Below are 16279 nucleotides of genomic sequence, written 5' to 3' on the forward strand. Positions count from 1 at the left end.
CAAAGCACAGCAAATCAAAATCATCGGTATTATTTGTTTAGAACAAAACAGTACAAAACATACTTTGAGAACTTCAAACAAAGCTGGTCTGCTTCCCAGGGTATAATCTTTTCTTTACTGTTCCTGCAACTCTTGCAAACTACAACAGCAATCCTAATCCTGAAGAGGAAAAAGAAATTTGGAAACCATCTGCTTCTGTTGAGAGGTTTATTGCTTTTCTCTCAGGCTCATGTCTGCAATTTCTACATCGGACTGCCTACCAATATGAAATTATCCTTGCAAACGTTTCTGAAAGTTATTGGTCAGAGACTGGAGAGCAGCACACCTTGATTCGTTCACTATGTTGTTACCTCCTTACTCTGCAAACTGTAGCTGGAAAAGATGTAACAGCTACAGCCATGATAATGAGAAGATAAATAGATATTTTATGTAAAGCTTTTTGTTCTGATGGACTAAGCATTAAGTGCTAATATAGCTCAGCTTGAAGTTCATTCTATAACTTCACTGAGGGAGTGGAGTATCTAAAATGAGTTTTACAATAAAGGTAGCAATATTTGGTGCTTCTTGCTGTGACAGAAAAATTCTTCACTTCTGTGCAGACCAGGGTATAGAAGGGGTTGTGCTGTGTGGCTCCTGATGAATGAAAGGGCACTCTGTCCCTGGCTTGTGGTTACAAGAAGCAGGTTGGCTTGGCTTTGAAGTTAAATAATTCTGCGCTATCTCAGGTACTGTTGTTAGTTCTGGCTGTCATATAAACTGGATGAAAAGAGTTTAATCTCCCCTCAAGAAAGAGGCAGATGGAGGATTGTGAGCAGGCTGCCAGGAAGAGAGGCAGACCCTGGAGCTGACGGGGAAGGTCTCTGCAGGCACTGCCTGGAAGTTCCCCTCTTCAGCCCTGTCTTGTGACAGATGCTGAAATAAAGTGAGATAATGCGACCCATTGCTAGTTTTCTTTCCTCCCCCCCTCACTTATACTCAGTTTTCTTGAATATTTGAAGTGGTAGAATGTAACCACGTTACAGCATTTTTTTTTTTCAAATGGCTGTGTGTAACATTTAAAAGGGTAATTTTCCCAATTCACCCTGTGCAGCAGGTGCAGGTCCTGTGCCTCTGCTTGAAGGGCCCCTGCTTTCCCCCCACTGGGCTGTCTGTAATAGTGAGGCAGGCACAAGGGTGCAGATCTGTTCATGAGCTCCTGCCCTAAGGCATTTCCACACTGTCTGCTCATTCCTTCTTGTGTGTCAAGCTGTGAGGACACCTTAATCTGGCAGCACGGATTTCAGATCTCTCTGATCTTTAACCTCTAGACTCAGTACTGGGTGATTCAGGGGAGAGATGAGATACTGTTTTGGGATAATCTGTCTTAGAAGCACTTTCCTTGTAATTCCATTATTGGGGATTTCAGTGATTGTGGTTTATGCCAAGGACTGTGCTTGTTCTGAATTTGAAGTACAATCATCCTTTGAATGCTTGCCATAATATTTTTCATGCAAAATTTGAGCTATATGGAACAATGACAATGTTTAAAAGTATATTTTGCTCAAGCAAATAATCTTTTCAGTCATACTTGCTGTCAAAGCTGACTTAATCTTATTGTTATGGGCTGGTTTGTTCTTAAAAATATATTGTTATATATACAGTTAATACTCAAGATTGTGTGAAAATCCTGAGGCACACAATTAAATCCTACACATGCAGTCACAGGACAATAAATTCTCTTTAATTATTTGCATCAAGCCTGGGCAAATAATCAGTAAATAAGGTTGTTAAGTGCAGTCTTTCTCTTATCTAAGCAATTCATTCTCCTGGTCAGGTGTATTAAAGCAGGAACATTGTCATTTATTTCCGTTTTGTACCTGCTATCAGTCATTACATCTTCTTTAAGGACATGCATATCTATGTGATGTTATCTGAGGATTGGGCTTGTTATGATTTCTACATCTAGAGTACTAATATAGTTAATAGATTTGATTGACTTTGCAAAATAATGAAAATGATACTTTATTTTATGTCAGTTTCATATTCAAATTTCTATGTGTGGGAGAAGCGTCGCTGGTAACTCAGTAGTAAATCCTTCCCTGAAAACGTGGTCAGTGTCAAAGTGAGTGTGGTCTCTCCAGAAGTTTTATAGCACTATGATCCCTGAACATAGGAAGGAATGTTGTTTCAGAACTGAAATTAAGCAGAATTTCATCTCCATCAGTCTAAAAATAATTATTTGGAAAACTAAATTTAGGTTTGCTGTGACAAAGGGTATTCAGATGATGGAGAAACTACAGTCTGTTATTTGAAAGGAGGTATTTCTCTTTTTTTTTTCTGATTTTTGCTGTTTTGATGAAAGCTGTGCAAAAATTAGAATTTTACTCTAATAAAAATTTCAATATAAAAGAGTCTTGAAGTCTAAAATGCACAAAAGTTTTTGCAAGTGAAACACCTGTCTTAAAATGGTCAAAAATTATGATATATTGGAATGACTCTCAGGAGGCAATGATCCATTATAAGAAAATGTAATTCAGTGTTGAACTGAGAAAGTTGAAACAATTTTAGTTAGTCCAGTATTAAGATATTGTAAATTAATTGTATTACCAACCCCGCCTGCTCTACATTTAACTCTCTATATCCTGCCCTTGCATAAATGCCAGTGAGGGTCAATTCTGTCTCCATGTATTCCTGTTCACAGTTTGAAAAGAGCTTACAAGCACTTGCACGTACATACAAGACTTCTTGGTATTTCAATAAAATAGCTGCATTCAAGAATTAGCACACTGTGAAAATTATTCATCCTTGTTCCATAAATGAGGCAGAGGTTTGTCTTAAAACAAGCATTTTGTGTAAATCTATGGAAATCATTTACTTTGGTGAAATTAGTGAAATCCATTTCATTAGGTCCAGCATGTCCTGGGACAGAAAGCTTTTGTCCTGGCAGCCTGTATGCTTTCCATATTCCGTTATGCAAATATGAGAATTCATCAGAGACTTTGCCCCATTCCTGTTACCCTCATTCCAGTTGATTGTACAGTTTATCTACTTCAGACAAATCTATGCACAGTCTCCCAAAACTAGCAGTTTCTGCCCACAAAAGCAACATAAGCTTGTTTTACTATTACTTGCACATCAGTGACATTGTGTTCAGTGTGTCAGGCACAAAGAGAATTCCCATCCCAGTGAGTTTAGAGCCTGAAAGTATCAGGCCTGATATTCAGTTTACACAAAACAATATAATCCCGTTCAAGCCAGTGAACTCTGTATTACATAAGCAAAGGGCCTTGCTCACTGTTTCAAACAGATGAAGATTTATTTTTTTTTTTTTAATAGCAAGACTAGGAACAAACTAGGCAAGCAGTGTTTTTATCAAGCTCTGCCATAGTACAGGAAGAGACAAAGGACTGGTCAGAAAATAATTCTATTCCATAGAATAAAAAACAAAGTCATACCCACAGATAGTTCAGAGTCATGTCAAGGTACATGTCTGCTTCTGATCTGAATTCTTCAGACACTGTTTTCCCCATTTCCACCCCCACACTGCAATTTGTGCACAAACAGAAAGGCTTCCCTGTGCAGTCATCCCGGTGATATCAGATGTCCCTCCCCTGCAGCCCTAGGTGACATCCCAGCTCATTCACGCTGCATGTTTTTCATGTTGCTTGCATGGGGTTGGGATCATACTTATTGCTCATCTGCTTTGTCCAGGTCAGATGTAATTTGTTCTGTGCAATTCTGCTTCCCCTGGCAGATTAAATCTGATGTGGGTTTCTCACTTTCTGTTTCATACTGCTATCTTCTCTGAGCAGACATAGGCCCAACTTAGTGCAAATATATCTTTTGTCTGCAACACCCATGAGATTTCTTTTATTAGTAGTAGTTTGCAAATTTCCCATGATCTTCTTTCTGTGCAGCACATTTTAAATATGGCACATCCACATTACAAAATTCTTCCTCTTCCTCTTCTTCATGTATTTCTGTACTAGATTATGAGACATTTAGGGCAAACAACATAGTATTGATACATAAAGAAGAATACAAAATTTTTCCCAAATAAAACATAACATGCTTCTTCTTAAAGTATAGCCTTACAGGAAGAATGCATTATCCCCAGTTCTTTCAAAGTTACAGTACAAGTTCACATGGCATGTTTTGGTTAGCCGGGAGATGTTCTTGTAAAGTTCAGAATCTCACCCAAATACAGATCTGAATGTTCCCAAAGTTTGGAACGAAAAGATCACATCTGTAATATTGCCTTACATATGTTTAATTTTCAGATTTTATGCTGTCCTTTGTTAATTGGAGTTCCTTCCCTGTTCATTTTACTGGCATTTTGAATTTCAAGGTGCCTTTCTGTCTGCAAAGCTCAGCTACAGTATTGGATGTCCAAACCCAAACCCTGACAACAGCAACCAACCTCGTCCTCATTTCAGACTGCCTGTTTGGCTTTTGTACCTGTCCAGTTTATGTGACATTGCTAATATCAAACTCTTCATGAAGGTTAGATCTTCAATTTGTAGAAGCTGACATACCTTCCTACATCTGCCACACCCAAACCGAGAAGCTACCAGGTTCTACCAACCAGCCACCACACACTGAGGAGCTACATGTTACTCTCCACAGGCTCTTGGATCAGGAAGGTTCTTCTGTAAGTCATAGAATATATCCTACACTGCACTGTGTAGGCTATCTGGAAACACCAGAGTGGGATTTACATGAGATAGCACTATAGCTATGCTAAGATTATACTCCACCCAGACTAATACATCTCCTGTGAAACCTATACAGAGCTGTGTGGTGACTCCAGTAGCTCAGCTCAGTGGATATGATTGCATTGCTCTGCTTGATGCTGGGTAGAAATGCCATGGTCTTGCGTATGATTTCAAACACGTCAGCGTCTAAATACTCTGCTCCACCATCACTGTAAGAGTAGGTCACTGAGAAATACAAACCAGAGTCACTTCGAAAATCATCAGGCAGATCCCCAGGTCTGCCTCTTTTCCCTCCTCCACTAATCATTCAGCAGTGGTGGATCTATCACTGGAGTGGGAAGTGCCATTCCCCCTCTCTCATTTCTTCTCCTGAGTAGTTCTTCTGTCAATCCATGGCTGTGTTCCAAGACCACCACCTCATAGATATGCTCTCTGCCTTGCAGGAGAGCAGCAGCAGGGATGTCTGGGCATGTTTTCCCTGGCTTGGGACATGTTTTGCATCTCACCTTTGCCACAGGTTTGCTTATTCTGTGTTTATTGCCCAGGTCAGGTGCCAACTTTCCAAACTTTTGTGCTGTTTACATCCTTATCCTGCTGGTACCAAGCACGTGTGAGGGCCACCAGAGCCACTCAAAACTTTCCAAACAAGAATAGTAATACCACGGGGGACATATAGTAACACAGTGTCCAAAGGGTGATACTTGAACAAGCTGGGTACCAGAAAGTGGGAAGAGTTAACCACTGCCTGATCCTGCTTTAGCAAAGACTCACTGGGCTTCAAGCTAGGCCTGCTTTATGGCACTGAGTTGAAAAAGCAAATGAACAATTAAATTCCTACATTTAGATTGCGAGTCCAGACATTTCGAATCCAACCGGGATCTTTCATCAACGGAATCTGAAAAAAAAACCAAAAAATAATGAGATATAATGCAGTTAATTAACTATACAGAGAAGTTAATGTATACAAGCCTCAATCATGGTCCTTGAAATGCAGCTGCTCTTAATGAATACCTCTCCTGTGATTCTTTTGTAAGCCACATTGCCCTTGTGTCATCCTCACTCTTTATCTGAACTGAGAAATGTTCTCAGTTCTCTCTTTCTGCCTCAGTTTTTAGGGGTTTTGCAGAAGGATTTAGTCCTCTGCTGGTAAGATCTGTGTCATCAGCTGGACGGAGCTTGGAAGGAGAGGATCCCTGCAAGCTCTGAAGAAGCAGGGACCACAACAGTCTCTGTTTATCCTTTTGCAGTATGGGGATGGCCAATACAAAGGGCAGAGGTAGAGCTGTAATTCCACCCCACTGCCTAGGAAAAAAGTCTTTTCATAATGCAGCATTCTTAGACCTGTTCATGGCACAGGAAAACCTCTAATATCAAGTAAGATAGGAAAAGAAGTTCTGTAGTACAAGAAGAACACACTTCATCCCCTTTGAAGCAACCTGGGGCTCAGGAGCCTCATAGCAGAGCCATGAGTTTATTCCATGAGCAATGCCCAGCTGACAGGCAGCACAAGAGCCTCAGCAGAGTGGCTGTACCTCCACAGACAGAGCCCCACAGCTGAGGTGGCACACAATTACTGTGACAACCTCTTTTTGAATGCACAGAAGTAGGAGTGAATGATGATTTCATTTTTAAAGAAGCTACAGTTGCAAGACACACTGAAATAAATTAATATCCACTAAATAGAGTAAGCTTCCACTGTTGTTGGAGATGAAGGGCTACATGTTTAAAATAAAAGTAAAAGTTATTGAAGAGAAATTCTGTACAGCATTTTATACTACTTTTTATTTCATAGTGAAATTTCATACTGAAAGAACTAATTCTACAGGATCAATAAATATGATGATATGAAAAATAATTTGAAAGATTTCCTTTTCTTGTCTTGAAGAATTAACTTCCAAATGTGACCAGGTTTGCTGGTGGTGTGTTCTGAAAATACTCATATTTCCTCATATTCAAATATCAAAATTTTTCAAACACAAATGCTCACCAGAAAAAACCCAACCCATTCTGCTCTCTGTCATTCCCAAGTTATATGAAACCTAGAATACTCCATGGAATTTTACTGAGTAAATAGAAAAGGCATGAAATTATTCTTTTTCTGAACTTTCTTTTGTTTGAATTAAGACAATGAAACAATTACAAATAAGGAGCAATCAGAAACCAAAAAACAAGCATTACAGAAATAAATTCACCCAGTTCTAGTAGATGCAGTTCTTAAGGGTTCCTTTACTGTTCGTTACACTCACACACTCTGGTATATGTATAATTAAAATGACATTTTGTGGGGGGGATGTGATAAATGAGTTTGGGGTGGCACCATCAGAAGACATAGAGGTTTGGCACACAGCCCTTCTCCGTTCACCATAATATCTTGCACTTGAACATTACACTAGGGATTGCACAACACTATTCAAACAGAATTTACTGAGTCTCTCAACAATCTTATGGACCAGGAGGTGTTATAAATTCCATTTTTCAGATAAGGAAACTGAGACACACCCCGATTAAATTACTTATCTGCATTACAAAGGAATTCTAGCATCTGAATTAGAAATAGATCTTTATATGTGGTCCATTGTTTTAACAAGTGATCTATCCTTTCTACTCTCAGAAGTAGAATAAAAATACTGGCATTATTGTGTCAATAATTAAATGAACAGAAACACGCTTACAGGTTAAATTATACGTTTGTGGTAGTTTGGTCTAGGCCTTCCTTGGTGACCAGTTTGTAACCAAGGAAGGGCCCAGATTTACCCAGTACTCCCTACAATTTTTATGTAAGTCAGGCTATAAGAAGAAAGGAGGAGAGGCCTTCTTTCTCTTTCCTTCTGGCAGCTTGGAGGTGCAGGTTCCCTGCTATTGAGTTTGTTGTGTTGAGGAGCGAGGCCTGGTAAGGCTTTGTTGACCTTGGGAGGCAGAGGTTGCTGGCCATCGTTCCAGAGTGACTTTCTGTTGCCCCAAGGAGAGTAGTAAGATAGTCTTTTGCTAATTTCTTTTAGTTGCTAGATCTCGGGCTACTGATTGGGATATATATATATTTTATTTTGATTTTGTTCCTTTTCCCTTCCCCCTTTCCTTTCCCTTGTGAAATTGTATATATATTTCAATTGTATATAACTGTAATATAAGTGTAAATATATTTATATATATTACTTTAGCTGTCTCTCTCTTGTTTCGGTTTTCTTGGTTGTTTTTTCCCTCTTCTCCCTGAGTTTTGGGGGGGAGGAGGGGGACTTCTTGTGGTAAGGTTTGGAGACTTGGCAGGGAGCCAGCTTCAAACCATATCAATATTGAAATACACATGCATATTGTATGCAAATGTTGAATTCAATATAATTACAATTTCATGTTGCATGTGCCTGTTTGTGTCTCAGAGCTGTCATAGAATGGTTGGGTTGGAAAGGACCTTAAAGATAATCTAGTTCCAATTCCCCTGCTATGGGAAGTATAAGCTTTATGAGACCAGCTTGCTCAAAGCCCCATCCAACCTGGCCTTGAACCACTTCCAGGGATAGGGCATCCACAACTTCTCTAGACAGCCTGTGCCAGTGCCTCATCACCGTCATAGTAAGAAACTTCTTATATCTAATATCTAATATAATATATCTAATATAAATCTAATAATGATATCTAATATAAATCTACCCTCTTTCAGTTTAAAGCATTCCACCTTGTCCTGTCACTACATACCCTTATAAAAAGTCCCTCTCCAGGTCCCTTGTTGCCCATTTAGTTACTGGAAGGTGCCCTAAGATCTCCCCCTGGGGTCTCAGCTTCTCCAGGTTGAACAACTCCAACTCTCTCACCCTGTCTTTATAGGACAGGTATTCCATCCCTCTGATCATTTTTGTGTCCCTCCTCTGGACCTGCTGTAACAGGTTGTCTTGGTTTCTCTTTGGTGTTGAGGTAAATTGTGGGGAGGTGGGGGAAGCTTGGAGATTGGATTTTTGTGGAATGAAACCTTCACACAGCTCCACACCTTTCCTGTGCTGAGGACCCCAGAGATAGAAGCCACACTCCAGGTGGGGTCTCACCAGGGCAGAGTAGAAGGACAGAAACACCTTCCTCGACCTGCTGTCCATGCTGCTTTGGTTGCAGTCCAGGATACAGTTGGCCTTCTGAGCTAAGTGCACTCATTCTTTCCTTTTCTTTCTTTCTTAAAAACAAAGTTCTCTGATCCAAAAAATAAATCTCCGAAACATAATAATAGGAACTGCCACAGGAAAACAGTATGTTTCATCAGCAGAAAAGTCAACAGTGTGTTGCAACAGAGTTGGTAATTGTACGAAAGTGCCTGTGCATTCAGTTCGTCTGAAAAACAGTGATCAGAGACAGGCCTGTAAAACATTCTTTGTGTACTGGTGCAACAGCCACGTGACTCTCCAGGATCCCTGCCAGCAGTTTGAAAGTACAGTTAACGTTGCAGTTCAGTATTTGATCTTTAGAGTTTTCTAATTGCTGCTCCTGCCCGCTTTTGAAAAACAACCCTAAGGAGCTTTCATTCAGTCCTGTAATTAATGGAAAAATTTAGTATTTATTGAATGATATTTTGTCCATTTTCAGAGTGACTGTTGTAAATCAACTGTCTGCTTTTCCTACTTAGTAGGCTGAGAAATGCAAACTGACAGGAGCAAAAATTATTTTAAAGTAGACACAATGCATTAAATCTTTTCTTCAGTTGTGCCAGCCTCTGTAGGCACTCTGCTGACCTCAGAGAACAAGCTAATGTGAGGAAAAGATGACCTCGCACTTGAGTTAGTGAAATAGGACACAAGTGCTATTCCTGTACAAGACAATCAGAGTCAAGGCACAGGCCGAGTCACTGGGACGCTCTGGCCTGTGCCCTGTTGCTGGAAGAACAACACTTGGCATGGGTGCCACGGCCAGCTGGCAGCTCCCAGTTTGGGAATGAGCACAGAGCATTTCCAATAGGCATCTGAAGGGGGCCAACCGGTTTTGGGTGCTGATGGAGTTTAATAGCATGGAGGTGTCTAGATTACACCAGTAGCATCAAAGCCAGAGAATGGGCACTGTCACTGTTTAGTTCATTAACACCAGTGTGGCAAAGAGATCCAGACTGCCTCTGGAGCTACCTGAACCTTCTTCCTTCCAGGAGCGTGGGGATGCCACAGGCCTTATTGCTCAGTTCTCCTGATGACTAAAATTAATATTATCCTCCTAAACTGTCAGAGTAAATTCAATAATATTAATAAGGAAACTGTAACTTCTGGTGCAAAGCTAAATTTGCCTTTTGACCTCTAAAAAGAGTCTTTGTGACCCTATATTGCCCAGTCTGGCAGCATTAAGCCAAGCTGTATTTTTCCCAACTAAACAGGAAACATTTAAGAATTAAGATATTTATTATAGCTGATAGAAGGTGAAGCAAAACAGAAGACTCAGAGGTAACAGGCCTGATATCTGCAAGAGAACTTCATACTCTCACTGGAGGGAAAAATACATGTTATATAAAAATATTTCAAGGAAAAAATGAAAAGGTAATAACTGTAATCCATGTCTCCTTGGGAGAGATATAGAGACTCAGTGAGCATGAAAGAAAACAGGAAACATTTAGGCATTATGAAAACATTATGATAACAGGACCACACAAGCTCTAATATGGCTTGGTGGAAGAAGCTGAGATCTTTCAGAGCAGGCTGAACACGCATTTTTCAGAAATGTTTTAATTATAGCCGAATTTGCCTGTAGGCATAGAAATGGACTAGATGATCTCTGAGTCTCTTTCAGACTTGTATTCTATTATTCTGTGGTGAAGTGACACAGCAGAATGAGTGTGCATTTTCAGGAGTTCTTTTCTAACAATGAAATCTCACAGTGGAAAAAAATTCAGAAACTGGTGGTGAAAACCCTGTTATATGAAATGTTTTGAATCTGACTAAGGAAACAATGCAAAAATGAGGTATAAGGAAGCATGGCAGAGTAGCCAAGGGGTGGACAGGGTGACCTAAGCAGCTCTTCTGTCTCAAACTTCTGACTCAATCTCATGGTATCACCTGACTGGTGTTTAGCCCGTCGCATTGATGCAACAGATGTTGTAAACAAAGTTACTCATTTGTGAATTACTCAGGTAATTTAAATCAGATTCCTACAGTAATCATGCCTCTAAATGTAGTTAAGTACACAGTGTATGTGTGCTTCATTGCTGCTAATATCAGATTGAAACATCCAATTGCTTCCCTTGAAGAGCATTTGATTTTACAAAACAATTACAAGAGCCACACCTGCTGCCCAGAGGTGAGTTACATTTTCTCTGTAGTGTGGGTGCCTACTGCAGAGCAGTTGATCTGTTCTGTCGCAGTGACCCAGAGCTGGTACCTTTTGTGAGAGGATGCTACCTCCACTACAGAGTAAATTTTAAGCAACAAAGAGGAAAGACAGACACCTTCTTTCAAAATAAGATGATGATCTAATTTAGGCACATGACCAAATTACCTTTCTAAGTGACCTAGAGTAAGAAAACCATTTCCTAGTATCTGAAGTAAGTCAGGTTTGACTGACAACTTTAGTTTTCCTGGAGAGGTTGTAATTAGTCAGATGAAGCTTGGGACATCAGTAAATAATGATTAAAAAACATAACTACAGAGAGTTCTATCAAAAACTGCAGTAACGATTTCATAGTCAAATGGCCTGATGTCTTAACTCATCAAGCCAAAAAATTCCTGTCTACATTTAGCTTCTACAAGAAGACTACCTAAATATAGCCACTGGTCTGTAGGAGGCCAAATGGGGCTGCAGCCCATGGAGATCTCCACAGAACAGTTTAAGTACTTTGCAACACAGAAATCATATTCAAGTTTTATTGTATGAAGCAGAGGAGGTATGACAAAAAACCAGTACTGCCTTATCACCTCACTCAAACCTGGCCCATGTAGTTGCTTCCAAGTCAAAGGAGCCACTATAGTCAAGGGTCCTGGTAGCTCCAGGGTCCCAAGACATCACATGGAGACAGAGGAACAGGTGTAGGGTGGAAAGATCACAAGCGGCTTGGAGTCTCCAAACTTGCCCAGCCCTCACAGCCTCTATTGCTCTAGAGGCAGCATGGGAGCCAGGGCAGCTCTTACAGTGCAAGCACAGTATTTTCCGTGCCCCATCACTGCTAAAAATATGGATAGCTGCATTTTAATCATAGAATCATGGAATGTCTTGGGTTGGAAGGGATCTTAAAGATCATCTTGTTTCAAGCCCCCACCACCATGGGGACAGATGCCACCTGCTAGACCAGGTTGCTCGAATTCCCATTCAACCTGGCCTTATACACTTCCAAGGATGGAGCATCCACAACTTCTCTGGGCAACCTGTGCCAGTGCCTCACCACTCACAGTAAAGAATTTCTTCCTAACATCTAATATAATCCTCTTTTAGTTTAAAACTGTTCCCCCTTGTCTTATCACTACATGCCCTTGTGACAAGTCGCTCTCCTTCTTTTATATAAGCCCCCTTCAAGTACTGGAAGGCTACTCTGATGTCTCCTGTTCTCCAGGCTGAACAACCCCAGCTCCTTCAGCCTGTCTTCATAGGAGCAGTGTTCCAGTGCTTTTGTGTCCCTCCTTTGGACCTGCTCTAACAGGTCCACATCTTGCCTGTATTGCGAACCCCAGAGCTGGAGTCAGTGCTACAGATGGGGTCTCACCACGGCTCCTTCTGATGCAGTCCAGGGTACTCTCACCTCTGGACTGAGTGCACATTGCTGGCTCACATCCAGCTTTTCATCCACCAGGACACTCAAGACCTTCTCTGCAGGACTGCTCTCAATGAGTTCATTTCCCAGTTTGTAGTACCTCAAGTTCCTAAGTGATTTAAAAATCCAGACATATGCTGATTCCTTTGTAATAATCCAGCCTCTAAATTAAAAAAAAAAAAAAAAAGTGAGAATGTCGATGACATTTCTGTCCCAGAGCTCCAATCTTCTTGCTCAGTGTCAGTGGGAGAAGAGGAACTGTCAAGGTGCTGCAATCTGCAGCGGGGCTCAGGCATAGTGGTTTGCTAACCATACTTGAAAGTGAGTTTTAGTAAAGTTAAAAATAAGGACCGGAAGCAAGACACTGCATGGCAGTTCATTTAGTCCCACACCTCAGTAAGTACATCCCAGCACTGGGTTAACACAGGGGACTCCAACTCTGGTCTTTGAAGTACATCCTGAAAGAGCCTCATGCCAGGACTGGATTCTTCCTGCTTAGCTCCTCCCATTTCTTAACCTCACATTAGTCACTCACAGAAAGAATTATCAGCTGTTTATCTAAGATCTTACAACATAGTTTGATAAAGGCTGTTTTGTCATCTCCCACAGACCATTCAGCTGGGTGGAGCACGTTTGGCTGCCACCACCATTGGCAGAGATGGTGGCCCCACCACCACACCTGAGCTTGCTTTTGGCGGATGTTTTAACGGCTGCAGTTAACACTGCACCTGGGAATGTTTCTCTTAGGAACCACCTCAGGCTACCAAAAGGTGTTTCGTGAGGTGATGTTTACACATCACCCGATCTTCACATCCTCCCTCATGGCATCAGCCTTTCCAGACTCAGAGGCCTCCCAGCCCACTCCTTTCCAGGGCAACTTCACCATGAGCCCTGGAAATGGGGGCTACTGGCCACAGCTTACCCCAGACCACTGAAGAAGGCCATACATGCCGTTCACCAGAGAAGGATTTAAATGGTTGCTTCTCCTCACAGCCAAGGGCAGAAAGCTGGCAGGTAGTGGAGCTGCATGACTGCACTGCACATGCCCTTGTGCATTCGGTTGGCCTTGAAGGAAGCTTTGGGCCATCCAGACCCTCGTTGTTAAGTACAAGACAGAGGAATTCAGAGTACTGAACTCTGGCAGAATATAGGATCTGCAGCCATGAAGAATCTGTAAATTTGGGGTTTTCGTGATATAGAGCACACAAAGCTGATGGTGCCCCACTGATGTTCAGTCTGAGACACAAGATACATGCTCAGTCATATACCCAGAGGACCCTCAGAAGGCAAAAAAGGCAGGAACTATTAAGAAGCTCTTGGCTTAGTTCAGAGGGATTCTGGTCAAACAGGTACAGCAGTGGAGCTGAACTGGCAGCAGGCTTGTTTACAGTCTTGAGAAACTGGACGTGAGCCACTCACTGGATCCCCAGGCTCCACAGCACCCAGCAGTACACAGAATAAAACTGCTGTGGCTGCTGTGCTGTGCCTGATCTTTAAATAATATCGGGCACAGATTGTGTTTTGGCTTGCTAGTAAACTTCACCACAGGTCACATACAAACACCTTGTAAAAGGCTTTTGGAAAGGAGCATTTCCCTGCTTCCGTTTGTTTTCTGTGCAAATTCAGGCATGAGTTTCAGTAGTGAGGATGGGGTTAGGAAGATGACAGTGCAAAACTGGGTGCTGTACACTGAAAAGCTGTGTGAGCCTTTCATGTTGTGAATTGAGCCCTTTGTCCATTTGCCTACAGCAGCTGCCTCCTTAGTGCAGCGTAAATATCATGGCAAGTGGGAGGTAATGGCCTCATCTGGGGCTGACCTTTAAAAATCAGCTGGGCTTTTTATTCTTTCTCTTTACTCACTTTGTTTGCTTGTAGACTTTTACTCAGAGGTCTTCCCTATGGGTATCTTGGCTATTTTAGGCTGCCAGTGATGTTTTCCATCCTCCTGGCCATTGATTTGTGGTAAGCCTTCCATCAGAATGCAATTTATTCAGAGAAGATTAAATTTTGCCACAGAGGTTAGTTCTGTCAAGTCAGTACTGATATCTAAGTACTTACATATAAGTCACTGTCCAGAGTCAGCAACGGCACCAACAGTAATGGGCACTACAGGTTTTAAGATATGGCTTCATGACAGGTTTGGAACCGTCATAACAAGCCTGCATTAAAATGCAAATTAATTAAAATATACTTTTTTCCCACTTTTCTCTGTCTATCTAGGATAAAAATACTGATAATTATGCTATTCTTTCAAACCTTTAAGAAGTCAAAGCCTCACATGTGCATTACTAACAGCAGAAAAAAAAGTACCATTGTCTTGTGTGTAGTTTTCATAGTTTTTAGAAGGATTTACTAGCCACAGCTTTTTAGGGAGTAAGTTTAGGTCATTTTGTGGAAACATGGGTATGTTTGTAATATGGAGAGGACACACCTTTTGTCCCACGATCATATTTCTGCAGTTGAAACAACAGGAGAGGAAAAACAATCCCCCATCTGAGAGGTAGGTCAGGAAGTTTGGAAACTTCCATTGCAGCTGGCACTATTGCAGGCTGTCTGTGCTCTGCTGCACAGCCCAGCTAACCCCGCTCTGCTTCTGTTTTTTCAGTTTAAAACAGAGAAAACATTACCAACTTCAGACTACCATTATGAAACTGAATTTCTCAGTGTTCACAAAGGTTCTGAGCTGCTTGAGTCAGTACACAGGGCTCACATGTAGTAAAAGCTACGTGTATGCAAAAGTAAACACACGTTCATAAATAGACTTTGAAAGCAGTTCCCTACTGGCTTTTGTCCAGAAAGGCAGAAAAAAAGGAGGAGGGGAAAGCTCAGTGTGCCTTTTCATTGGAAGTGATTTGTTTTTCTCACTAGCGCTACACATTGTTCAGGACTATTTCTAGGAAGAAGGCAGTCATAAAACCCAATCAACATATGCTGACACGTTGCTGACTAGAAGAAAAACAGCATGTGCAGAACAAGGGGAAGTCTTCGAATCAAGTTCTTGGAAAGTATCTCAGAACGCAATGGGGCAGGAATGTATTATTTCTGTGGTGCATGTTTAGTATTTGTTCACACAGAAAGCTTTAAAAGTCTTTCGAAATATTTTTTAAATGTCAATAATCTCTTGCGCTTAACTGGGCTTTAATTAATACTAAAATAATTGCATTGGCTTTAAAATTCTTTCACCATATAACAATGTCAAACTTTTAGAAGTTCTCTGCCTCTCCTCCTTTTTCCTTCAGTATTTTGCCTAAACCAGGCTCAGTGGCATGGCAGCTGTTGATCTCTTTGTTAAATGTCATATAGTTTTTCTCCAGACAGCACAATGCTATGGGTGAAGCTTTACAGATCTCTGGCTGTAGAGAATAATGTTTATATCACCAATTTATGGCACCACACAAGGCTGGCTGACTCAAGAACAGAGCAACTCCAACTGTTTATTTAACACTCCTAAAGGTGCCACTGCACCTAGGCTGGCAGTGAAGCAGTGCTGGATTAATAGAGCATAACCAGATGCCCTCAGGAATGCTCTGAGACTCTGTTTTCTGGATTTATAGTTTAAGAACAATACAGAGAGACAGGTAGCAAGATCTACACCACAAACCTCACCCTGCATCCAGCAACAGGGCCAAGGACATCAGAGATCCACCTCTGTCAATGGAGGATCCCAAGTGCTGTTTATGTTGCCTAAAAAAGAGGTATTTTCCCCCAGAAGTTAAATCAAGGGAACATTCAAAGTTCCATTTTGTAAATAATCTTTTCTTGAGTGCTTTGGGCTTCAGAGGCAATCCTGCATTCAGATGGATGAAGAATTATTAAATGCTCTGTGAGAAATTAACACCTCCTCATACTCCAGACTGGCAGGATCCATTTTTAAATTACCTTCACAGAT

General features: G+C 41.2%; 1 protein-coding gene across 4 annotated transcripts in view; it reads right to left on the reverse strand.

Moving 5' to 3' along the window:
* Positions 1-16279, reverse strand: part of LPIN1 (lipin 1) — a 78724-nt gene that overhangs the window by 50759 nt on the left and 11686 nt on the right. For all 4 annotated transcript variants that reach the window (XM_051778290.1, XM_051778289.1, XM_051778293.1 and 1 more), the window contains exon 2: positions 5533-5589. In XM_051778290.1, the coding sequence (XP_051634250.1) occupies positions 5533-5580 (48 nt within the window). In that variant the 5' untranslated portion in view covers positions 5581-5589. The remainder of the gene's footprint in view (positions 1-5532; positions 5590-16279) is intronic.

The sequence above is a fragment of the Manacus candei genome, unplaced genomic scaffold, assembly GCF_025592945.1.
Source record: "Manacus candei isolate 608988 ecotype Guabito, Panama unplaced genomic scaffold, ASM2559294v1 h1tg000011l, whole genome shotgun sequence".
NCBI classification, from domain to species: Eukaryota; Metazoa; Chordata; class Aves; order Passeriformes; family Pipridae; genus Manacus; species Manacus candei.